Genomic DNA, 25,643 nt, shown 5'->3' with positions numbered 1-25,643 from the left:
CTAGCCAGCTGTTGGGAGTGCAGAGAGAACCAAGGGAAGAAGCCAGAGGAGGACCACACTCAGATGAGGCAAGGGCCATAAGGATGCCCTGCTGGCATGAGGCCCAGCAGTCCTCTACAGGAGAGGCTGTGTGAGGTCTCCCAGCCACCAGATGGTTTCCCTTCTCCGATCTCACTCTCTACCTTCCTGTGATACAGTAAAAGCTGTTCACTTTCTAGCTACCTCTGGTCACGGGGCTGTATGAATATAAATGATCATAGCAAAGTCTCGGATTTAAGACTTTTATTTTGCACTTCCTATCCTCAAGACCCCTACCCTTCACAAGGAGGAGAAATGATTACTTTGACTCCAGGGCTCAGTGAGTGCCTAAGCTTTGGCAGCGGCCTTGTAGTGGGTCAGAGTGCGGGCAGAAGGGTCCGTGGCGCTGGTCCACCTGGGCATCCAGTAATGGGGCAGCCAGTCGGCACGACCCGGGTAGTGGTTTTCAAAGATCTGACGGTAGTAATAGCCTTCTTTTGTTTTGGGGGTGTTGATGGGAAATTTCTGGGCTGCGCTTGCCATCGCTGCGTCATCAACCTGCAAGAGAATCAGGACAGAAGTGAAATGGCCTTATAAATGGCACAGAAATATATGTACTTAATCTGGTTTCACAAAAACAAAAATCAAACAAAAAAAAGAAAAGACATCTCTGAATACTGAGAGACTCTTCTAATCCCTTAGAAAATGCTAAAATACCCTACTGTACATAGCTGCAGTGACCTTTCAGGAACATTCACACGCATAGTTCTCCAAAGTGGTGGCTCTAAGCGTTTGATTCTTTTGTGCGTAAGTCTGGCACCCAACAGGTGCCCCAAAATATGTAAGATAAAAGTCAGAGGGGACCACTGAGTCTCCTCTCTGTATTCTAGATGCTACTTATAATCCTTCATACTACTTAATTTTTACAAAATCCTTGAAATTTAAAAGAAGTATTATTTATAGGGAATCCCTCCTACAGTCACAAAACATTTACATTAAATACAAAATGAACAGTGATTACAACTTTGCATCCAATTGTCTTATTCCATAAAATATACTTTTATGATACCTGATGTTCAATATAGTCCTGTAAAATCCTAAACCAGGAATTTTTAACTGAGGTTATTCCATCACTGAAGGCTTCTTTTGGTCGCCAGAGAATCTCTTTAGGTATCAGATTGGAGTCCTCAAATGTCTCTCTCAGGAGATGCTTTTCTATCCCATTCTGACATGAAAATGAAAGGAGTATCAGTAAAAGTTCTAAATATGACCAGTATCAATGGACAGTTTTTACTAAGTTGATTTACTCACCTTGGGAACTCTCATATCTGGTGGCAGAGACAAGTAGTAGGAAGAAAAGCGATGATCCAAGAAAGGGACTCTCAATTCAAGGCTTAAAAAGGAAGACGAAATCTAAATCAAAATGGATCTTTAGTGCCTGCCAGTTTTGATTCTGCTTTAGTCTCCTAGGAATTCACCCAGCCTCTAAATGATGGTAAGATCATAAAGTCATTTTTACAGTCCTACATAACTGCCCTACACTAAATGCTTGAGTACAAAAACCTTCACTCAAAATATGTATTATGTCGTCTAGGGAGTGAACAAACTACTGGAGAATAATTACTTTTACTTTCCCTTCTGTAATTTATTAAATATCTCAAAAAGCAGAAAAAGAATTATGAGTGATCTGAACATTAAGAATGGGCTTTGCCTAGACTTTTCTGAGTCATAGCTTTTTCTAGGTGAGACTACCTATTATCCTATTAAAAACTGTGACGCCAATCTGTGGCTATTATCTACCTGTCCTAACCAGGGTTCAAAAAACAGATGATGTGACCTCTGATGAAGAACACCATGAACCACTGATTTATACTGAATATGTTATTAATCAATTAGTAATAAAAACATCTGAATTCAGTTCATTCTCCAACCTCCTATTATTTTCTAACCTAAGTGTGATTTGGTAGAAGCAACCAAAAGAGACTGTTTATCACATACAGTTGTTATTATTGTTTAGTCACTAAGTTGTGCCTGGCTCTTTTGCGACCTCATGGACTGGACCCAACCAAGCTCCCCTGTTCATGGGATTTCCCAGGCAAGAATGCTGGAGTAGTGGGTTGCCATTTCCTTCTCCAGGGGATCTTTCTGACCCGGGGATTGAACCTGCCACTCCAGCATTGGGCAGGGGGATTCTTTACCACTGAGTCATCAGGGAAGCCCCATCACATACGGTTAAGAGTCTTTAAATGACCAGCTTTAAAAAGTGGTAACTTTCAATAATCAGAAATGATACCAAAGAAACCTATTTTATAAGCTTGATTAATCTCTTGCATCTTCACTTCCCTCTCCCCTACATGGTCCCCACAGCATCAAACAGACATGGCAAGCAAGCACTAAAGGCTTACTAAACTACATGAAGCTGTATAAGCTTTATTTCTCTTAAAAAGACCCCGAAGAGCTGCAAGTGCCTTTCCTCTCAGCTGCCCAGAAGTGGGCAGAATGTTATGTTTTCAAGACAGAAACTCCACCTGAAACCACCTATCCACGTACTCTCAGCCTGGCAACACCGCTCTGATTCAGTTTACTGCTTCTGCACTACGAGACAAGCTTCATCTTTTCTATAAAAGGCATACTTCTCAGCATATACTAAATGAAAAGAAAGCCTTTTGTTTTTTGAGGTTATTTTTATAATCACTTCCTAAAATATCAAGATACCCATGGGCCGCAGTAGTTCGATCTGCTCGGAGAACATCAAACAAGTAGAGTTCCCTTAGAAGCCGCTCACTCTCCTCCTCAGCTTTCTCCGGGGAAGGAGCCTGTTTACAAACAGAGCTGAAGTTAAAAATACACCCTTCAAGCTTTGCTTTTGGTACATGAAATTTCTTATTTTGTATTCTTGCACACAACTCCAACTCTAAAGGTGAGTAAGACAAAAAGACACCAAAGCTTAGGGAAGAAAGTAAATGCTTTATGAAGTGTGCCTTCCCTCGCTCCAAGGCTGCTAGAACCAATAGATAAAATGACAGGTTCACGTTGTCCAAAGCCCGTAAGACAACAGGGGACTAAGAAATACCAGAAATGGGATTCTTATGTTAACTAGTTTTTAAAAGATGGGTATTATCTGACACAATTAAGACTTCTTTCTCACCCAAACAAATACAGACAGTATCAGATTTTCTCAAATGCCTCACAAAATACTCCAAGTGTTACTGTTATATCAAAAAGAGACAAGAGAAAGTGGTCAAATAATTCATACTTTTCTTCCCCTAGGACCAATATCCTTCCATTTGAGAATGCGTACCTTGTGAAAATATATATAACCCTGCGTAAGTTCATCTGAACCTTCTCCAGAGAAGATCACCACGCTATCTGTGTTCTTCCGAATGTACTTAGAAATTAAGTACATACCTTAAACAAGAGACAGAAATTACTGTTAATGTCCACATAACCCTCTACCAAAAATGCCTCTTAGTTGGTTTCTGAAAATGGCAGCAAGCTTTGCTATTAGTTTAGACTCTGTTATTGTGAAGTAGTTTGCAAAATAATGACCTTTTATCTACAGTGCAACCCACTTATATGTACTTAATCTAAAAGTTGTACTGCTGTGATAACATAGCCCTTTCATAATTTTATATATAGGTTTTTAAATATTCCTGCTTTCAGACCAAGGATGTCTATCTGAAAATTTTGCTAAACAATGTTAAAAACGCTAAAAAAATTCTGCTGAACAATGACTCAAATGTCTTAAATTTGATAACTGTCACACTAGTATCACTACATGAAAATAAGTTGGGGTTTTGGTAGCTTAATTTTAATTTGGGGCTTCTTCCCTCATACTTACTCCCCATTCAGCGTATTTCAAATACAGCAAAGCATGTTAAAAGATGCTGGTTGGTCCTGCTCCACAGCCCTGTAAACTAGTATTTGTTCTTGGGTTTTTTCATTATCACCTCCCTAGTGATACTTTTTAGATCTTTTCCCCTAATCTCCTTCACCAATGAAATATTAGTACCAGAAATATTGTATATCTAAGTACTTTGGAAAGCCAGAAACCACAGTCATACCTAAGATTTTTGCCCTTCAAGAAATCATTTTTGCTCCTTTGGGAGAGGAAGCACTCCAGTGATGTTACTGCAAAGTTTAAAGCATGAGAATCCAGACTCTAAACTTTGCAATGGAATCCTTTTGGATTCTGAGTTCCTTAAAAGAGAGGTGTGTCTAAGCCAATAGCGTTTAGAAGCTCAGCAATATTTGGCCAGTCTGATTTGGAATATAATTATGATCTCAGTATGTACCCACAGGGCAAAGCAAGTATTTATTCCTAGACAATAATAGTTATTGATGGACTATTTACCAAAATATATCTAAAACGAGGATTCCTTACAGAAACTAGTTAGAACGTATAGTCCAACAAACTTTTATATAGAAAAACAGGGGGAAAGAGGGTACAGAAAACTACACATCTACTCTTTGAAGGACTATAAATAGTGATACCAAAATGTGGAAGTTTAACTATATATACTTAATTCTTAAGGAATTAAGAAATTCTTAAATGTTTTGTCTTCAACAACTGCTGACACAGGACTTTTACCTGAGTTCATTCATGAGTATTGTTCTTTAAACAACTGCTTGAAATAGTAGCTTTTAAACCTTACACTCTTTTCAGTGTTAAAATCTTTTGGGGATCATAAAATACCTTACCTACTGAAGCACGGACTGTTGTAATATCATAAGTTTCCAAGGAAAATATGACTTCATCCAGGACCTGAATGCCTTCCTCAGAGTTAAAGAGGACTTCATGGTGTTCGCTCCCAATATGATTTGCCACCTGATTACATAAAGAAATATGCATATGCCTGGTTTTTAAAGAAAAGGACTAATCTTTCAAGAAAAAACTGTGGTTTTTTTCAGCCATTTCATATAGTATGCGGGATCTTAGGTCCCCGACCAGGGACCAAGCTCATGACCCTTGCTTTGGAAGCTCAGTCTTAACTACTAGACCACCAGGGAAGTTCCAGAAAAGGAAAACTCTCAAAAATGAAACAGTAGTTCATAACACATCATGAATTAACAATGGTGGAAAACAAGTAAGACAAACTGAGAGGAAATGATTTCACAGGCCACCACAGTAAGGGGAAATGATTCTCCAGGCCACTGCATACAAGCCCCATTAGTCTGGCTCCCCTGTGTCCCCCAGTGTCTGCCCTCCACTGACCACAAGAGGTAGACCTCCTGTCTGCCCTCTCTCTCCAAGACTTCACCCCAACAAGCATGGCATTCACTCCCCTCATGCTGATTTTATCTCCTTTTGGCCCTCCTGCAATGCCTCAGTTTACATCTAGAATGCTACTTCTAAACTAAATGGCCCCTCCCCTCAGTTTTCTCTGGCTCTTGCGGATTCATTCAGCATCAGTCAACTGGCTTTCACACCACTCTTGATCCTTGTCATCCACTCTATGGAAGTTCCAGAGTGGGAACAGGTCTGCCACACACTGAATGCATACAACGTTCTCTCTGCCCAGTCCTAAATAGTATCTTATAAAGAAACTGAAAAGCAACAAGAACAGCTAACATTCTAAGTACTTACTACACGCTAGGTTCTATCCCACACACTTTATATGAACTATGCAATTTTCACCTCAAAACTGTGCCACAGTAGATATGAGAACTCCCATTACATGAGTGTGGGACTGTGTGCTAAAGTGAAGATTTGAAACCAACAATCAGGCTCCAAAGCCTTAGCCTTAACCACTCTACTATGCCCTTACTCTTCAAAGGACAGGATTACCATCATTGGGTTTTATGAGGATTGTGTGGCCCACAGAAGATAAAAGTACCCAAAATACAGTGTACAGCACAAGTGATTTTCAATAGGCGTTTCATTCCATTTTAATATATTTAATTCAAAACAATTACCTAAGTCAATACAGCAGCAAAGTATACAACCATCAATTATTAACAAGTCTGTCTTAACCACCTAACAGGAAGAGGCAGTGTCTTACCTTTCTAGCAGCTAGTAAATCGGGACTGTCTTCCATGCCAATCGCAAATGTCTGGAGAGGGTACTGTACTTGGGCCTCTTTTAGCTGCTTCAATAGAGTGGCAGCAACCAAACTGGAATCCAAGCCACCTGTGAGCAAGACAGAAAGTGTAGTGGTCATGGGCCTTACCTAAGAGAGAAGCAGAGATGATTTACATTCCTCCTAAGCACCAAGATTAGAGTTTTGCCTTTAAAATCCCCAAGTTTTATAAACTGAAAATCACCTTGAGTAAGAAAAATCTAACAGTTAACCTGTCATAATAGTAACTGTACTCAAACTGGTTAAAAGCCACTATGCCAAAGAATTGATGCTTTTGAACTGTGGTGCTAGAGAAGACTCTTGAGAGTCCCTTGGACAGGAAGGAAATCAAACTAGTCAATCCTAAAGGAAATCAACCCTGAATATTCATTGGAAGGACTGATGCTGAAGCTCCAATACTTTGGCCACCTGACGCGAAGAGCTGACTCATTGGAAAAGACCCTGATGCTGGGCAAGACTGAGGGCAAGAGGAGAAGAGGGTAACACAGAAGGAGATGGTTGGATGGCATCATGGACTCAATGGACATGAGTTTGAGCAAACTCCGGGAGACAGTGAATGACAGGGGAAGCCTGGTGTGCTGCAGTCCATGGGGCTGCAAAGAGTTGGACACTACTTAGTGAGTGACTGAACACCAACAAAAAACACTACACACTCTAGGGCTTACATCAAGACTGTGGAGGAGGAGGACATGAACATTCTAAAACATGTTTACTAGCTCACTCATGCCAATACAATTATAGGATAACTTTATGTTGCTGTATTATTTTGAATATTGAAAGCAACTTACAGAAAACTTTTTCATCCTGTAATGGAGGAAAGGTTGAATCAATAGTAAGTATTTTAAGTAATAAGTATTTTATAGTCTAAGCCTCCAGGATAGTTATAAATCATTTAAATTACATATGCATAAAGTGTAATTAGATTTTTTTAAGCTGACTTCACCTGATAAAAGGCAGCCAATCCTTCTGTCCGTCATCAAACGTTTCTTAACGGCATTGTCGAAAAGAATCCGGAGGTTGCTCTTCACAGTTTCTATCTCAAAACCTATTAACACATAAAGGAAATGAAATAGCTGCAGAAAGGTCTGGGCTGAATTATTTATTGAAACAGGTATGCAATCATCCACCTCTATCATGATGGCATTTGCTCAACAGTGAAGCAGGCCAAATTTCAGTGTGTCATCACCTTCAAGTTAAAAAGGAAACAGATTGCAAACTGATGTCATTTCAATGATGTGAGAGCACAGTTTTCCTGTACGCTCAGGGCGAGAGGTGGGGAGCAGGTGGATGGGCATCTGCTCTCTCACCTGGGAAGAGTTTCTCCACGTTGTCATACAGGGCATGCAGAGGCTCGTCTCTACAGTGATGGTATTTCACCATTTCCACCGATGCTACTTTGCCATTTGGCTTTAAGTCCAAAACTTCATAATGTCCTGGCGAAAAAGGCTCCACTTTTAAAAAAGGAGTCATGGAGTGCTTCAAGTTAACAAGTCCTACAAAATCAAAAAGATAAATTTATTCAAATGAGGATAATACTTCATGTAACTTTCATGTCTAAATTCCTCTTTATTTTCTCTTTTTAATACAAATACAATGTTCACTGCATAAGCAAAATAGGAAAAATTTAATTACCTCAAACCCTACTAGAAAGGTAATAGTGTACAGAGATATACAGAAAAATTACACTGATTTCTAATAATTTAAGGCAATAAGAAAACCTCCAATGTTTAATTTCTTCTCCCTAGCTGGAATTTCTGATTTTAAAAAATCAATTTTCTTTACTAAGCAAAGAAAAGATACATTTATTAAACAAAAAGATGGACTTGAAATTTAATTTTACGATACCCTGGCAGTCATTTGTCATCCCTGAGTCATTTTTTAAAAGAACAGCTATGGTTCTCCGCCCTTTAATAAGCAAAATGATCCACTGTGAAGGTGCTTTAAACTCAGATATCCCTTATGTAGTTATTACATACTGTGTGAGAGTTAAATGTTATAATTTAAAGTTTTACTGTAAATAGTAACAGCCTGTCTACACAGAATACTTACGATGTACAATTTGAGTTTGTTAACCCAGGAATCTACTGTGTAGTATGGAATTCAAACAGCAAATGAGATCCAGATCCTACCACCCACCAGGAAACCTCAAGTGAGGCACACAGCCCCTGCGGAAGTTGAGGGGCAATTACGATTTAAAGCACCAGGACCAAATGAGTTTTAGATAGTCTATTCTGGAAGCACTGAGAAAGGAAAACTGCTGTAGTGCCCCAGATGAGACCCGTTGTTTAGAAAGGGGCAGTTAGAGATGTAAAAAATAAATTACAAGTCAAGAAATTTCAGAGGGTAAACTGGATGTGAGACTATATTCCGTATCAAGGGTATCAGAGTCTACTTTCCCCTTGTGTTCTCTTTGCTGGGCTTCCCCAACAGCACTTTGGGTGAATAATGTATGTACTTGTTCTTTCTCGCATGATCACATCAAGTGAGAAAGGATTTAAACAATGAAGCAAAAAAGCAGACAAGGGGGTAGGTCACAGTTCAGCATGGCATTGCTGTCTAGCTAGGACATAAACGGTGACTGTCTTTCTCAACTTTATTGTCAAAAAATGATAAATATGATGTACAAGTATTTTCTTCCATTCTGTGGGTTGAGTTTTCACTATCCTGATGGTGTCCTCTCAAGTACAAGAATGTTTAATTTTGATGAAATCCGATTTATCTGTTTTTCCCTTGTTGTTTGTGCTTTTGGTGTCATATCAAAGAAATCTTTGCAAAATCGAAGGTCATGAAGATTTACCCCTATGCTTTCTCCTGAGTTTTATAGTTTCAGTGCTTACTAAAGTTTTAGTTTTACTATAAAGTTTTAGTCGGAGAAGGCAATGGCACCCCACTCCAGTACTCCTGCCTGGATAATCCCATGGACGGAGGAGCATGGAAGGCTGCAGTCCATGGGCTTGCTGAGGATCAGACATGACTGAGTGACTTCACTTTCACTTTTCGCTTTCATGCATTGGAGAAGGAAATGGCAACCCACTCCAGTGTTCTTGCCTGGAGAATCCCAGGGACGGGGGAGCCTGGTGGGCTGCCGTCTATGGGGTCGCACAGAGTCAGACATGACTGAAGCGACCTAGCAGTAGCAGTAAAGTTTTAGTGCTTACTTTAGTGATCAAATTTTAGAATTTGATCCACTTTGATTTTTATAAATGGTGTGAGGTAATGGTTTAACTGTTTTTTTTTTTTTTGCATATGTCAACTTGTCCCAACATCATTTGTTGAAAAGACTATTCTTTGTCCATTGAATGGTCCTGATTCCCTAACTGACAATCAGTTGACTGCAGATGTATGGATGCACTTCTGGACTCTTAGCTCTATGATCTATATGTCTATCTTTCTGCTAGTACCATACTGTCCTGATTACCCTTGCTTTGTAGTACATTTTGAAGTCAGGAAGGGAGAGTCCTCCTACTTTATTCTTTATCAAGATTGCTTCGGTTATTCTGAATCCTTTGCAATTCCCTAAGGATTTCAGAGTCAGCTTGTCAATTTCTACAAAGTAATCACCTGGGATACTGACAGAGATCATGTTGAATGTGTAGATCCATTAGGGGAGTCTGTGCCAACTTAATAATGGTAAGTTTTCAATCCATGATCATGGGATGCTTTCCAATTTCTTTAGATCTTCTTTCAACAATGTTTTACAGTTTTCAGCATGCAGTTTTGTACTTCTGTTACATTTATTCCAAATATTTTATTCTTTTTAATGCTATTTATAAACATAGAGTAAATCATGTGATCACTCCTAGGTATATACCCAAGAAAAATGAAACCACACAAAAACTTGTACCCAAATATGTAGGGAAACATTATTCATAAAAGCCAATTGTCCATCAACTGACAAAAGGATAAACAGTGGATGAACAGAATGTGGTATATCCAGGTAATGGAATATCTTCAGGTCATAAAACGTAAATAAAAAGAAGTAAGTACTGATAACATGTTACAACATAGACAAACCTTGGAAACATTATAGGACCACACAGGATATGACTCCATTGGTATGTAACGGCCAGAATAGGGAAATCCACATAGAATGACTGGCGGTTGGCTGGGACTGGGGGTGGGGAAGGAGGAAGAAGACGGGGACAGGGAGTTTAATGCTTAATGACTATAAAGGGATGGGGAGTGACTGCTTAAGAGTACAAGGCTTAGTTTTGAAATGATAAAAAAACAAAATTCTAAATTGACTAGTGTTGGTTGCAGATATCTATGAACATACTAAAAACCACTCAACTGTACCCTTCAAATGGATGAATTGTATGGCATGTAAATTATACCCCAATAAAGCTGTTTAAAAAGCGCTGAATAAAATGACTTTGTGGAACAGCCTGGCACGGTACCACAGTGCAGTAACTGCAGGGTTGGCCAACCTTCCTGTCACCATGTGACACAGGGAAACTTGGAAACACACATGGGACCAAACCAGATGCAGAACGTATTAGCACAGCAAAAATTATATGACTTTACTACAGATCTATCCTGTAAGGGTCACAGAATTTTAAGTGCTAAAAAGGAGACTCCAGCTCCGTGGTTTAAAAAATAAAAGGAGGCCTAGAAACTCCACGACTAACATAGTCACTTGTAAAAAATTGGGTTGCCCCATTTGTATATATGGATTGGATTAGATTTGTAAATATGGTCTAGAAGAAAACACGGAATCAGGACAATAATGAAAAACCACAGAAAAACTCTATCGTTACCTTTAGCTTCTGAACACACGGCCAAAAACCCATCTTCTGTCATGGCTTTAAACAAAGGTCGCACTCCGTAGGTATCTCTGCCCAAGAACACTTTCTTATTGGCAGTATCCAGCAAAATAAACGCAAATACTCCATCCAGCATACAAACTGTTTGTTCAATTCCTCCTTTGTCATAGAGATGAAGGATTATTTCACCATCCACTTTGGTCTGGTATTCAAATTCAAAATGGTGTTGCAGCTTAAGGAAACAATAGCAAAATGAAAATGTTACAGAATCCTGTGCTTTCACTAAATTTTTTTTTTTAATTGCAAAGTTGCTTCAGCATTTTTGTGCTCTATAATTTTGTGTACCTTAGTGATGTGATTTAAAAGAATCATGCCATTATCAAAATATAGCTTGTTTGAACTCAGAATCAAATTGTAACATAAAGCTAAGCCCATGAGAACTTTAGGTGCATTCTGATAAATAGAAGACAAAGATAATGTACCTCTGTATTATATGGAGGGATGGAAATGGATATTATATAGACACCATATATGTAATTGTTGTTGCTTAGTCTCTAAGTCACGTCCAACTCTTCTGTGACCCCCTGGACTGTAGCCCGCCAGGCTCATCTGTCCATGGGATTTCCAAAGCAAGAATACTGGAGTGGGTTGCCATGCCCTTCTCCAGGGGATCTTCCTGTCCCAGGGATAAAAACCTACATCTCCTGCATTGGCAGGAGGATTCTTTATTGCTGAGCCACTGGGGAAACCCAATACATGTGTATTTACATAAGTAAGTAAGTTAAGTAAATAGACTGTCCAGGTGTCATGACACTAAAAATGTGTCCTCTGAAACACTTCCTATGAAAACAGAAAGCAATGGACGATTCCATCATGATGATGGAGACAAATAGTCCAAAACAAAGTTGCTGGCCCTGGGGAGGTCCACAGCATCCCATTCTTCCACATTAGCCATTAAAGCTACTTCTCAGGGACAGACAAAATGATGATGTTGAAGCTTTATTCATCCACCTCCTCCTTGGGAACAACAAAGATACCATCACACCCACCACACGTAGAGAGGGTTTCATTAAATCAGGCCCAAACTCCTGTGGCTCTCCATTACCACTGGTAAATCGTGAGGGTGCGAAGTTCTCAGTGTGTCCCTCTTTCTTTGTACTTACTCATATTTTTGGCTGATAATAGAGAAGAGGTTCACATAAACAAAATCAAATGGAAATGCTGGGTAGATTTGAACACTTAGAACATGTTTTTACAATTTAAGAAGTCTCTATGCTTGTATGACCTGAAAAGCATGCTTCACAACCACACTCACTCTTTAATTTCTTAACCTTTTGCCTAAAAGCTCAGAACTGTCCAAAGATGGACTCTGGCCACTTTCAGTGACCATGAAGTCACCTCTTGGTCGCCTCTCCCCGCTCTGAGAGACTGTGTGTGGTGATCTCTGTCACAAGGAGGTAGGGGTTGCAGAGGGTCTTCTGCTGACCCTGCTGGGCTTAAGTACCTGCAGGATAAATGAGCCTACAACACTTGATGACTTTTAGCCAGCAACAGCTTCCAACCTACCCTCCACGACCACCCCATCACCACGGCTCTTTGGCCTAAAGCTCACAGGTAGTTTTTTGGTTCATGATTCACATGTACACTGCCCACTCTCTTGAAGCCCCCAGTACCCTGCCACCATCCAGCTATCACACTGTCGTTTGACGTGCTGGCTGCAGCTTTCTGAAGTGCTCCCCTCCGAGAGGGCCTTCTCTCTGCCCAGCCTTCACTCATATTCTTCTCTCTGATGGGTCTCCATCCACTCCCAACACACTGCTGACTATATTTTACAGTAAATTCTATTTTTATCAAAAAAGGGGGACTTTGAAGCTTACACTGAAGAATTTTTTACATACATAAGCCTAAAATGTCGGTTCTACTCTTTAGACAGATTTTAGCTGTTTGCATTGGATAACCTGAACGATGGGTAGAAGCAATGGAACTCCTCTGCTTCTGAAAATACAATGTACTTGGCTAATTTAGAAGAAAAAAATGTTTTCAAAATATTTAACTTTTTAACGTGTTCACAAAATACACAAAAGCAGCTATGTTGTTCAAGGAAAGCTAGGCATTTCCTATCTCATTTAAGGGGAAAGTCAGGCCACTACTGCTATGATACAACTTAGCATTCTCACATATATGGTACTAACTTGGCTTAGAAAGGAAGTTTTTTTTGTTGGTTTTCGTTTGTTTGTTTTGTTTTGTGGCCACACCTCTCGCATGTGGGATCTTAGTTCCTGGACCAGGGACCAAACCCACAGTCTGTTCAGTGGAAGCACAGAGTCTTAAACACTGGACCACCAGGGACTTCCCAGCAAGGAAGTTTTACCTGCTTCCTCCCTCTATTCCCACTAGTTTCAAAGTCCATTTTTACCTTTCCTGTTCCATTTCACTTCCAAGCACCATGAAAATGATGTCTGGTGTATAGTAGGCCTTAATTAAGTACAAGAAAAGAAAGTGAAAGTGAGAGTGAAGTCACTCAGTTGAGTCCGACTCTTTGCGACCCCATGAGCTGCAAGCTACCACGCTCCTCTGTCCATGGGATTTTCCAGGCAAGAGTACTGGAGTGGGGTGCCATTGCCTTCTCCAGAGGATCTTCCCAACCCAGGGACCCAACCCAGGTCTCCCACATTGTAGGGAGACGCTTTACCATCTGAGCCACCAGGGAAGTCCAAATACAAGAAAGGAACTTGTTAAGTAACTATCTGTGCATGTGTTTGTACGTGTAGTGGGCAACAGCCCCTGTTGTGCTCAGCTTGTTCAGTTGTGTCTGACTCTGTGTAACCCCATGGACTGCAGCCTGCCAGGATCCTCTGCCCATGGAATTTTCCAGGCAAGAATACTGGAGTTGGATGCCATTTCCTACTCCAGGAGATCTTCCCAACCCAAGAATCAAACCCACATCTCTTGCGTCTCCTGCTTTGGCAGGCAGACTCTTTACCACTAGTGCCACCTGGGAAGCCTTGAATAACTGTAATGATTCTTCAAATGAGAAGCATTTTCCTTGAAGTATTCCTATAAGTGAACTAAGTGGACAACAAACAATGGCTAAAGCTGTTGTTTAGAGATAAACATGACCGGAGGATGACTAAAATATAAATCCCTACTCACGAATGAAAGTCCACCCTCTAGGAAATCAATCCTGAATATTCACTGGAAGGACTGATGCTGAAGCTGAAACTCCAATACTTTGGCCACCTCATGCAAAGAAGTGACTCATTTAAAAAGACCCTGATGCTGGGAAAGATTGAAGGTGGGAAGAGAAGGGGACGACAGAGGATGAGATGGTTGGATGGCATCACCGACTCAATGGACATGAGTCTGAGTAAACTCCAGGAGTTGGTGATACTCAGGGAGGCCTGGCATGCTGCAGTTCATGGGGTCACAAAGAGTCAGCCACGACTAAGCGACAGAACTGACTGACTCATGAATGACGGGAACATATCACGAAGGCTCAAAAAGTACCGAGAAACATCACAACCAAATGTATAAACCCTGAATGAAATCTGAGTCAAACCAAAACACGGCTATAAATATCAATCTATTCTTGGAACACCTGGTGAAATTTACTATGAACTAAATATTGGAGGGTATTATGAATTCTCAGGAGTTATATATAGTATTGGTGTAAAGTAGAAGAGTGTCCTTCTTAGGAGATGAATGCTTAAACATTTTAAAGTGCCACAGTCTTTGTTGCTGTTGATGTTTAGTCGCTCAGTCATGTCTGAGTCTTTTGTGACCCTAGTCCACCAGGTTCCTCTGTCCGTGGGGTATCCCAGGGAAGAATACTGGAGTGGGTTTGCCATTCCCTTCTCCAGGGGATCTTCCTGACCCAGGGATTGAGCCCATGTCACCTGCATTAGCAGGCAGATTCTATACCACCTAGGTATACTCTAAAGTAATTAAGCCCAGAATTGAATGTCTGTGTAGTACAGACAGAGAGATGAAACCAAAAGGCAAAGCATTAGCAGTTATTCAATCCAGGTGCTCTATATTCTGTTATTTTCTATAAATGTGAAATTTTCAAAATTCACAGTTGGGGAGGCAAGCAACAAAAAATAACTTGCCAATTTTAGATCCAAAATTTTCTTATGAAACACTAGCCCCAAATAATTCCATATTGCAGTGCTCTTAGCAAATGTGGCTTCCTCGGGTCAGGATTTTCACACCCTCACCATTCTCATTCTAAGAGTACGCTTTCACCAGATTAAGTGCTTCCTTCTTGCACTCCACTGCATCTGGCCACCTGTCTGTCCCTTGGCTCTGATTAAGACAACTACGCAACAGCACTTTAAGGGCAATCTGAAATGAAATGTTTTCTATTTTATGCTCTACAGTAAACAAGCCTTTTCCACATGCAAATTTCCAAGCCCAGGTGAAACAAAGCCAGCTATTTGGGAGCCATCATCTACTTTCTCTCCAGGAAGTGCAGAGGAGCTGGGAGGGTGGGTGAGTGGGCCATTGGCCACTTTTGCCATCTCTAAAGGTAAACCAGGAATTAGTATGTGAACAATAAAGAAAGCAGGATTGGCCCCAGATAGCTAGATGCATACTGGAAGAAATGATTTCAGCAAGCCTGGACACTTGCATCTTCCCATACATAGAAGATCCCTAAACCTCCTCATGTGAAAGATTTTGTTTTCTCTTAACAGTCATCTTTTATTATTCAGATTACCTGCCCCTTGCTGCAAACTTTTATATAGCCTGGCTCCTCAGGATTGGCTCTCTAGGGGTCACCAGAGATACTGTCCTAACGTTCCCAGAGACTAAAACCTAACTCTCAACTTTTAGGTTGCGCGTATTTTTTTAGTCGACAGCAGGATCACCCACAAGATATTACATTCTATCCCTGCCTTAAAATCTTCAAATCTCATTGCTCTTAGAATTACATTCTACTGTCTGTCTTCTTGTTCTGTTTGTCCTGGTCCTGCCCGACCTCTCCAAGCCCATCTGGGCCACCTGCCCGTTGTTCACTTATGAACACCCCAGGGCTCTACACATGCTGTTTGCTCTGCACGAAATGCTCTTCCCAGCCCTGCTAGTTCACCCTTGTCCATTAGGTCTGAGTTTAAATGACAGTTCCTCAAGAGGCCTTCTCTGACAAACCTGTACTGAAACTGATCTCCCGTACCCATCAACTCCAAATTCATTTTTTCATAAAGCTTAGTATATGTATGGGGCTTTCTATGGCTCAGCCGGTAAAGAACCCGCCAACCAATGCAGGAGATGTGAGATTCGGGTTTAATCCCTGGATCAGGACAATCCCCTGGAGAAGGAAATGGCAACCTGCTCCAGTATTCCTGCCTGGAAAATTCCATGGACAGAGGAACCTGGCGGGCTACAGTCCATGGGGTCACAAAGAGTCGGACATGACTGAGCGCACAAGAACACAAGTATACGCACAATGATTTTTTTTGTCTGCTCCTTAATAGAATAAACTCCAGTAGTATGCAGACCTACCTCTCATATTTATTACTGTAGCCCTGGTGCCTAACACAGGTCATAATTAATATTCAAATTAATAATAGGAAAAAAAGATTCTTAAGAGCTAAAAACCTGAAATGGAATCCTCATTTATTGTTTGGTGACCAAGTCATTCTACCTCTTCGTGCATCTGTGCCCTGTTTATCTATATATAATTGGAGCAAGTGAGAATGAACATGGGAAGTGGTTGAAAAGTAAAAAACATTAAACAAAATAAAATTATTATAATCAACTATCTCTGACACTTAATCACATCCAGATAGCTTCTGGTTTTATTCTGCTTACCTTCTTGTGGTTGTAGATTTCACCGTTGTAACAGAGCCACAAGTAAGGATATTTCTTCACTCGAATTGGCTGCATTCCAAACAGCTGGTCAACCACCGCCAACCGGTGAAATCCAAAGCAGCAATTGGTGTACCCATTAACATTTTCAAAACGGAATGCATCCGGACCCCTGTGTGCAATCTTCATAGCACTCAGACACTGAACAGAAAGGCAGTCATCGCTGCCAAAGAGTGCCCAAATGCCGCACATGGTGCGATGAAGCTCCGGGTTCTCTATGGAGATAAAAGCAGGCCAATTAAATAGTCAACATCCAACCCAAGTCTGCATTCAATCTCGATTCCCAAAACTTGCATAAGCTACTTCAAAGCATGAAATATGTTATCTTATCCACAACAATTTACCAGTAGGTTGGCAGGCACAGAGGGTAAGAGAATGATTTAATCTACTTACAAGTATTCAGAAAAGATGAATGACCTTTACATCCAGCCGGCTATTAATATACAGCAGTTTAGCCCCTAGTCAAAGCCTGCGTCCCTCTGACATTATGACTTGGTCAGCTAGAGCTAGCAGTGTTCAGGCCACATTCTGTTTTCTATCCTAGGTTTACACCCAAGACACAGATACACATGCAGACTGGCTCCAGCCCACCCAGAGATCCTAGTCTTCTCTCTTCATCCCAGAATCCCCAAAGCTCTGAAAAATCCAAGAGATGCTCCAGCATACTACGATTGCCTCTTAGGCCTCAAGAATAAACGCATCTCTCTTTCTTTTATTTTTCATTCAATATATTTGGCTGCACCATGGGCATGCAGGATCTTGGTTCCCCCACTGCAGATTCCAGCCATGAAATTAAGAGACGCTTGTTCCTTCGAAAGAATAGCTGACAAACCTACAAAGCATATTAAAAAGCAGAAACATCAGTTTGCTGACAAAGGTCCATATAATCAAAGCTATGGTTTTTCTACTAGTCATGTACAGAAGTTGAGAGCTGGACCATAAAGAGGGCTGAATGCTGAAGAATTGATACTTTTGAATTGTGGTGCTGGAGAAGACTCCTGAGAGTTCCTTGGACTGCAAGGAGATCCAACCAGTCCATCCTAAAGGAAATCAATCCTGAATATTCATTGGAAGGACTGATGCTGAAGCTGAAGCTCTAATACTTTGGCCATCTGATGCAAAGAGCCAACTCCCTGGAAAAGACCCTGATGCTGGGAAAGTTTGAGGGCAGAAGAAGAGAGCAACAGAGGATGAGATGGTTGGATGGCATCATCAACTCAATGGACATGAGTTTGAGCAAACTCCAGGAGACAGTGAAGGACCAGGAAGCCTGGTGTGCGGCAGTCCATGAGGTCACCAAGAGTTGGACAGGACTGAACAACTGAACAACAACTAAAACCAGAGATCAAACCCACACCCTGTGCAGTCAGTCTGGGAGTCTTAACTGCCAGGGACTACCAGGCAAGTCCCCTAAATACATCTCTTTACCTGTTCAGTTCAGGTCAATTGCTCAGTCGTGTCTGACTCTTTGCGACCCCATGGACTGCAGTACACCAGGCTTCCCTGTCCATTACCAACTCCCAGAGCTTACTCAAATTCATGTCCCAAGTCAGTGATGCCATCCAACCATCTCATCCTCTGTCATCCCCTTCTCCTCCCACCTTCAATCTTTCCCAGCATCAGGGTCTTTTCAAATGAGTCAGTTCTTCACATCAGGTGGCCAAAGTATTGGAGTTTCAGCTTCAGCATCAGTCCTTCCCATGAATATTCAGGATTGATTTCCTTTAGGATGGACTGGTTGGATCTCCTTGCAGTCCAAGGGACTTAAGAGTCTTCTCCAAAACCACAATTCAAAAGCATCAGTTCTTCAGGACTCAGCTTTCTTTATAGTCCAACTCTCACATCCATACATGACTATTGGAAAAACCATAGCTTTGACTAGACGGATTTTTATTGGCTGAGTAATGTGTCTGCTTTTTAATATGCTGTCTAGGTTGGTCTTAACAGACATTTAATGGGTAGAAAAGATGATCGTATATACTGCCTAAGTGTAATATTAACATACCTAGGTATTGTAAACATTTCACTACTTCTAGCTTGCCGCCAAGTGATTTATTCAAATATTATCAAACAAATTGTAAAAAGAGAAGAGAAAGCACTATTATCTGATATCCTAGCCTAATGAGAAAAAAAATTTTTTTAAGTAGACAGAGATACAAAATGTTCACCATCAAAATGTTCTAAAGGACCAAACTGTTCTTAAACACTTCTGTCTCAAAGCCACCGTGGTCAGAAAGAAAACAAAGTAGCCTGGACAAACGGAGCAGTATCTCTGGAAACCCACGTGCGGCTGTCTTTGCAGGCCAAGAAGCAAGTAAGGACTTCCTATACAAATACAAATGTTAATTGCTTTTCTATTCAAATTCAGTTCTCAGCTGTCAACTCCAAACAGTTACTTTACTCAGGTAAAAATCTAGAACTCTTGGAAACTATTTTGGTATTTTTTAAATGCAAATTTGTAGCAAATGCCTAGATAAATGGCATCAAAAAGCATATAAATATTCAAGTTACATTAATCACTTGGAACAATCCTCTGAAGACATTTCATTCGTATTTAAATGAACCAAAGTAGGTGGGACAAACAGAGCAGTGTCTCTGAAAAACAATGTGGTTCATCTTCAAAAGGCCAAAAGAACCATGGCCTTGTTAGGCCTTTTCATGAGACCAGACCAAATTAATGGAAAACTGTATTAAAACTACTTGGAAAGGAAGTATCACATGTTCTATGTGGACCCTTCCAGGCATTTGACCAAATACCTATAATCAGATACAGAACACCTTTGAGACACTGTCAGTTTGGTTCTTGTAATAAAGCAAGTCACGTGAACTTTTTGGTTTCCCAGTGCATATAAAAGTTTTATTTACACTATAGTGTAGTCTATTTATTAAATGTGCAATAGCATGATGTCTAGCAATGTACATATTGTATTTTTAAAATATTGCTAAAAAAAATGCTAACCATCATCTGAATCTTCAGCAAGTAGCAAGCTTTTTCCAATAGAAACTTCAAAGATCACTTGTCACAGATTTCGGTAATAAAATCTTAAGTTACCAAAATGCGACAGACAAGAAGAGCAAATGCTGTTGGGAAAGATGGTGCCGATGCAGACTTGCCATGCACCTTCAATTTGAAGACAAAAAGCAGTACCTGCAAAGCACAACTAACTAGGTACGCTTGGATTTACTTTGAGATTTACTGGGAAAATTCAGTGTGGTTTAAGTGAGTTGCCTATTAATAAGCCATCTACCTCTGACTCTATACCAATGAAAAACAGGCTCTGAAAGTGCTTTGAAAATCACATGAGGTCATTAGTGAATCATTCCCCTAAGTCTTCTTAATGCTATTTAGTGAATCCCACTGATGGTGCTATAGCAATACACTTAAGCACTCAATTGGAGGGAAAAGAGGGATGACAAATGATTGCAAAGCACACATTTCTTCAGTAGGAAAAGCAAATTAAAACTATCACCAATTATTTTTATTGCAATCAGTCTTACTTGCAAACATCCTACTTGGCAAGGCTTTTTCCCACTGCTGTTACCTGTTCCCAGGAATTTTCCATATTTCCTCATAAAAGTCTAAAGCAGTGCTGTCCAATGGAAATGTGAGCCACATATGTAATGTTGAATAAACTAGTAGCCCCGTTAAAAGAGAAAAAAATAAAATTTTAAATAGATTTTAACACAATGTACTGAAAATAGTATTACTATTTCTGCAACATGTAAAATCAGCACAAAAATATTGGCAAGATATTTTACATTGCTTTTCTCTATTAAACCTCAATCCGGATTAGCCAGCATTTCCCGTTTTCAAATGTTGCTAATTGTTACTGAATGAATACTTAAAGTGCTATGGTGAAGTTTAAGATCTCAGCAACTAACTCCTGCACAGCTCCAAGACCTACTAAGTTACCTCTAATGAATCTTACAATAATTTGATCAATCAATGAAAAGGCTGAGTTACTACTGGTGCTTTTAAATTATTTGTCAAGCACCACGGACAACAGACGGTAAAGAAATAATGCAGGCCACAGGCTTGGGGCGCGGGGGTGGGGGGGGTGGGGGCGGGAAGTGTTCCTTCACTCAAAATAATATTAATTTGAAGCCCTTCCTATAAAACAGATAACCACTGAGAAAAGCCATGCCAGATTTTTTTTGTTTTTGTTTGCCTTTTCCCTGACCGCGCCGCCTGTCATCCCGAACCGATCTCTTCTGGGCAAGATTTGCTCAGCGAGTCACTTGTTGAGTCTTGCAACAAGAGATGGGGGGAAGGGTAGCTAGGAGAAACCGGGTGGAAACCGGAGGTAAGGAGTATCCGAGGCCATGACTGACAGCTCAGCAGACTCTGCAGGATCAGAGCCTCGGGAACGCGACTCCCAGCTGCACTCGGACTACGTGCGCCCTCCAGCCCATTCAGGGCAGGACCCTCGAGATGCAGAAATATCCGCAGGTTTAGACGCAATACAATAACAATAATTAAAGAAAAAAAAAAGAAATTTACAGGCGCCAACTTAAACCGCCGCCACCGTCTCTCCGGAGCGGCAGGGCCGCGGTTCTGGGGGCCACGCGACCCCTCTCTTCCAGACCAGCGGAGGTCTTCCCGCCCCAGCTGGCTCCCAGGTGCGCAACAATCGGCCCCGCCTCCCCGGCCTGGCTGGAGCTGCAGCATCCCGGGGTGCCGGGATCCGCGTCTGCCCACCCTTCGGGCGGGCCATGCTGCCGCGCATCTTCCTACCTCTCCCGGGGCGGCCCTGCTGCACGCTGCAAAGGCGCCGGGACCCACGGCTGCCGGCCTACCTGGGCTCCAATGGGGTGGGTGGGCCGGCCCAGCTGCGGCTTGCAGGGTGGGGGCTTTCTCTCACCTCTCACTTTATACCCTCGCGGCTCCTGTAATGCTTGCGGGAAGTTTCATCACTTCTGTAAAGACCAACCAACGCGCAGGGGCGTGGCCCGCGGGGCGTGAAGGCGCTGTAGCCTGGCCAGGACAGGATGCAGAGCGATGGAGGCGGAGGAACGGCTCCAGCGTCTTAAAGCGTTAGTGCCTCTGGTGAAGGATAACCTCAGAGGTCTGGCCAGGTACCCCACTGACACGTAGGATGGCCTTACCTGCTGTTCTGACAATTCATTAAACTTTCGTACCTGGTTTGTTCTTAGAAAAATCATCAGTAATTGATTGCAATATGCCTTCTCCAGCGTATCTTCCTCATGTCCTCAACTGCCAAATCTTTAGCACCTTATTTCTTCCTTACTATGAGAGCATCTGAAACATAGCTGTGGATAGGCATGTATTTGCTAAATTAATAAATACTGAGGCAGATGCCTGGAAGGGTCTCCACCTTTTATTAAATGCAAGTTAGATTTCTTTAGGTTCTTCTACCTCAGACAGAGTTACATTTCTCCTTCCTCTGGGCATATGGCTCACTGTATTTGTCTTGTGATGGATCGTCAGACGTCGTATGTGGTTGTATTGGCGCTCAACCAGATTGTCACCTTGTTGGCTGTGTCGACTTCTTCACCTTTGGAGTCCCAGGACCAGCTCAGTGGATACGTGTACTCAATTCGATTCAATTACTCATTACTTGCCGTTGACAAGTTACGCTTTCTGGAAAAGGACTGAGTTCCATTCCAGTCTGAATTTTATGACTTATATAGTAATATGATCATTAAATACGTTCTATAACCTCTTTACATTTCCATCTTTAAAATAAGCAAGTGAGAGACTACTAGGGGTCCTTCCAAATCCTGAAATTTTTAAGTACTAAAGTGATGAGAGTTCTGAAGAGTTATAGCACCCAAGGACGGAAATCAATTTTTTCATCCCCACATTATCAACTATCTCATCAAAAAACCCCATAGCATTGCAATCTGGTTATTTTTACATTAGACCCAATTAGAAGAATATTATCCAAATTTACACACCTAATAGCTGTGGATCCAGGCTGTGAAGCCATGTTTGTCTGGATCCCCAGGCCTTTTTCTTTTCATCACATCTGCCTGTGGAACAGAATGACAAGAAGATCTGGGTTATACTGGAAATGCTGACAGAGGAGAAAAGGGTTAATATAGCCTCTAATTTTTGCTAAACATGAATGATTTCTGTTCAGGACAAAATATATTTTCTAGATTTCATCCCCATTCCTATACTGGAGAATTACCCTGAAATTAGAGTTTTTCCTATTTATTATCTGCATGGAGACTCACCATTTTAAAGGCACTGTTGAACTTCTACCAGTACTGCCCTGAAATTTATTATGCAGAACCGGGAAAGACATGCCCTCAGAAAAATACATTTAAGGCCTAATAGTTCTTTGTAAGAGTCAAGTCATGTTGATATATAAAACCAAAATAGATGAGTGGCCCCTAAACCTTTTAAGTACAAAGATTCCTTCTAGAATTTTGTTTAAAAAGGTTCTCTTGATCTGCCCCCACAAGAAGGCAGTGCACTTTTAGTGTCTCTTTGATACAGAAAACATGCTATGATAAAAATAAACAAGGCCCCATGACTTCATAACACTATGATAAATTTGTATTTTATTGGTCACATTAGCACCAAAATAAATTAAGAACTAGTAAAATTACATGTGCAGAGACATACTGAGATCAGACTACAGTCAATGCTTGTCAAGGATACAGGTTTGATATCCTCACATAATACATTTCCAACTAGTTCAGTAATTGCCAAGGATATAAATTCCCTAAGAACAGAGCATGTAGTGGACACTAGTTGATGGCAAAGATGATAGAGGACTAAGTTCTTTATTTCCCTAAACTTTTCAGCATCAAATAGACTTTGCTACGTCCTATTCTGTATACTACAGGCTTCCCAGGTGGCTTAGTGTAAAAAATCCTCCTGCCAATGCAGGAGACTTAAGAGATTCATGTTCAATACCTGGGTGGGGAAGATCGCTTGGAGTAGGAAAAGGCAACCTACTCCAGTATTCTTGCCTAGAAAATCCCGTGGACAGAGGAGCCTGGTGGGCTACAGTCCATGTGGTTGCAAAGAGTCAGACTGACTGAGCAACTGAGCACACGCACATATTCTGTTTATTAGTACTATCTCAAACCTAAGGATGGCACCCCACTCCAGTACTCTTGCCTGGAAAATCCCATGGACGGAGGAGCCTGGTAGGCTGCAGTCCATGGGGTCGCGAAGAGTCGGACACGACTGAGCGACTTCCCTTTCACTTTTCACTTTCATGCATTGGAGAAGGAAATGGCAACCCATTCCAGTGTTCTTGCCTGGAGAATCCCAGGGACGGGGGAGCTTGGTGGGCTGCCGTCTATGGGGTCACACAGAGTTGGACACGACTGAAGCGACTTAGCAGCAGCAGCAGCAGCAAACCTAAGGACAATTTGGAAAGTAGGTTTTTTACCCACATTTTACAATGTAAAAATAAGAGAAACTGAGGGATTTAGCCAAACACACACTGTTTGAATTAAATCATAAAGAACTGAATCATAATAGTATAAATCCCATTTCCCTTTCCACCTCATCTAGGTAGCAGAAGACAGATACCATTTGATATGTTACCTGGTGTGGTTGGTGGTACTGTACTGGATGTCCCTTAGCTTATGCCCTGGCTTCCCTGCCATCCTCTTTCACTGCTGCTAAGTCACTTCAGTCGTGTCCGACTCTGTGCGACCCCATAGATAGCAGCCCACCAGGCTCCACCATCCCTGGGATTCTCCAGGCAAGAATACTGGAGTGGGTTGCCTTTTCCTACTCCAGGGGATCTTCCCCACCCAGGTATTGAACCTGAATCTCTTAAGTCTCCTGCATTGGCAGGAGGATTCTTTACACTAAGCCACCTGGGAAGATTCCAGGTGCTGCTCCCTCCTTACCTCCTTCAGGCCTAGCCCTGAGGTGCCGAGCCATCCTGCTTTCCCAAACCCTGTCCACACTTCTGATCAGTCCTAATTGGAGTGTGCCATCTGCTTCCTATCACAGCTTGACCCCACACATCTGTCTTAAGTCATAACACTGAGTTTGTGGTGGATTAGACTACAGTAGAAGTTTCCTAGATGGCTCAGCCATAAAGAATCCACCTGCCAATGCAACAGATAGGGGTTCTATCCCTGGGTGGGGAAGATCCTCTGGAGAAGGAAATGGCAATCCACTCCAATATTCTGAGAAATCCCATGGACAGGGGAGCCTGGTGGGTTACAGTCCATAGGGTCACAAAGAGTTGGACGTGACTTGGCAACTAAACATCAACAACAAACTAGCGTGGAAAATGATTCATATTCTCTGAATTATCCAATGCAAATGGAAACTAAATTATGTTGGCCCGTTTTCCCATGTCTTATCTCATTCTGAGATAATGGTCTTATCTCATTCTGAGATAATGACCTTATCTCATTATCGAATACTGAAATCTCATGCTAAAAGCTGCCAGGGAGCATTTAAAATTATTTGACCTTCAGTCCCTAAGGAATCAGAACAAAAACCTCCTCTGTCAAGTAAAACCTATAGGCCTGTTCCCCATCCCCAAAATGTAATTGGCAACACAAGACTGTATTTGTTAAGCCTTGAGAGCATTAATTAAAATAAAGTCTTTAAATATCTTTTAAATATCTACTAAATTGTTTTTTCTCAATCTTTTTGTAGGTAGGTCCATTTTCTAGAATTTAATAACTATATAATTGTTAGACAATTACATGATAGTACCTGTCCTTGGGTATTTATTGACTAAGAAAAAGTACATGATAATAAAAAGCTTCATTGATGTTAATAACACCTTAAAGTAAATTCCTGTTGAATTCAGTAATGGTGAGTTGCCGTGAGAATAGAATGTTCTCCACTCTATATAATGAACTGGATGAAGCTTTCCTTGTGATCCTCAGGAAAATGAATCCTTCCTTCCTATGGCTCGCACTTGACTCACAGCTGATGTTCCAGCCTTACAATTTTAGT

At 41.2% G+C, this 25,643-nt stretch overlaps 1 protein-coding gene across 5 annotated transcripts in view; it reads right to left on the bottom strand.

Annotated features, from left to right (window-relative positions):
* ASNS (asparagine synthetase (glutamine-hydrolyzing)) overlaps positions 268–25,643 on the bottom strand; it is a 152,701-nt gene continuing 127,325 nt past the window's right edge. For 2 of the 5 annotated variants that reach the window (XM_013963150.2, XM_018047384.1), the window contains 12 exons: positions 22,649–22,723; positions 16,673–16,944; positions 10,856–11,093; positions 7,406–7,591; positions 7,042–7,143; positions 6,021–6,148; positions 4,720–4,846; positions 3,320–3,426; positions 2,734–2,834; positions 1,330–1,411; positions 1,088–1,243; positions 268–576 (listed from right to left, as the gene is read on the bottom strand). In XM_013963150.2, coding sequence (XP_013818604.1) covers positions 367–576; positions 1,088–1,243; positions 1,330–1,411; positions 2,734–2,834; positions 3,320–3,426; positions 4,720–4,846; positions 6,021–6,148; positions 7,042–7,143; positions 7,406–7,591; positions 10,856–11,093; positions 16,673–16,921 — 1,686 coding nt within the window. In that variant the 5' untranslated portion in view covers positions 16,922–16,944; positions 22,649–22,723 and the 3' untranslated portion in view covers positions 268–366. Of the gene's footprint in view, positions 577–1,087; positions 1,244–1,329; positions 1,412–2,733; positions 2,835–3,319; positions 3,427–4,719; positions 4,847–6,020; positions 6,149–7,041; positions 7,144–7,405; positions 7,592–10,855; positions 11,094–16,672; positions 16,945–21,464; positions 21,680–22,648; positions 22,724–25,643 lie in introns of those variants that run through there. The other 3 variants (XM_005678959.3, XM_018047383.1, XM_018047385.1) reach the window with 3 other exon arrangements.

The sequence above is a fragment of the Capra hircus genome, chromosome 4 (assembly GCF_001704415.2).
Source record: "Capra hircus breed San Clemente chromosome 4, ASM170441v1, whole genome shotgun sequence".
In the NCBI taxonomy this organism is placed as follows: Eukaryota; Metazoa; Chordata; class Mammalia; order Artiodactyla; family Bovidae; genus Capra; species Capra hircus.
This window is presented reverse-complemented; position numbering and strand designations above follow the sequence as displayed.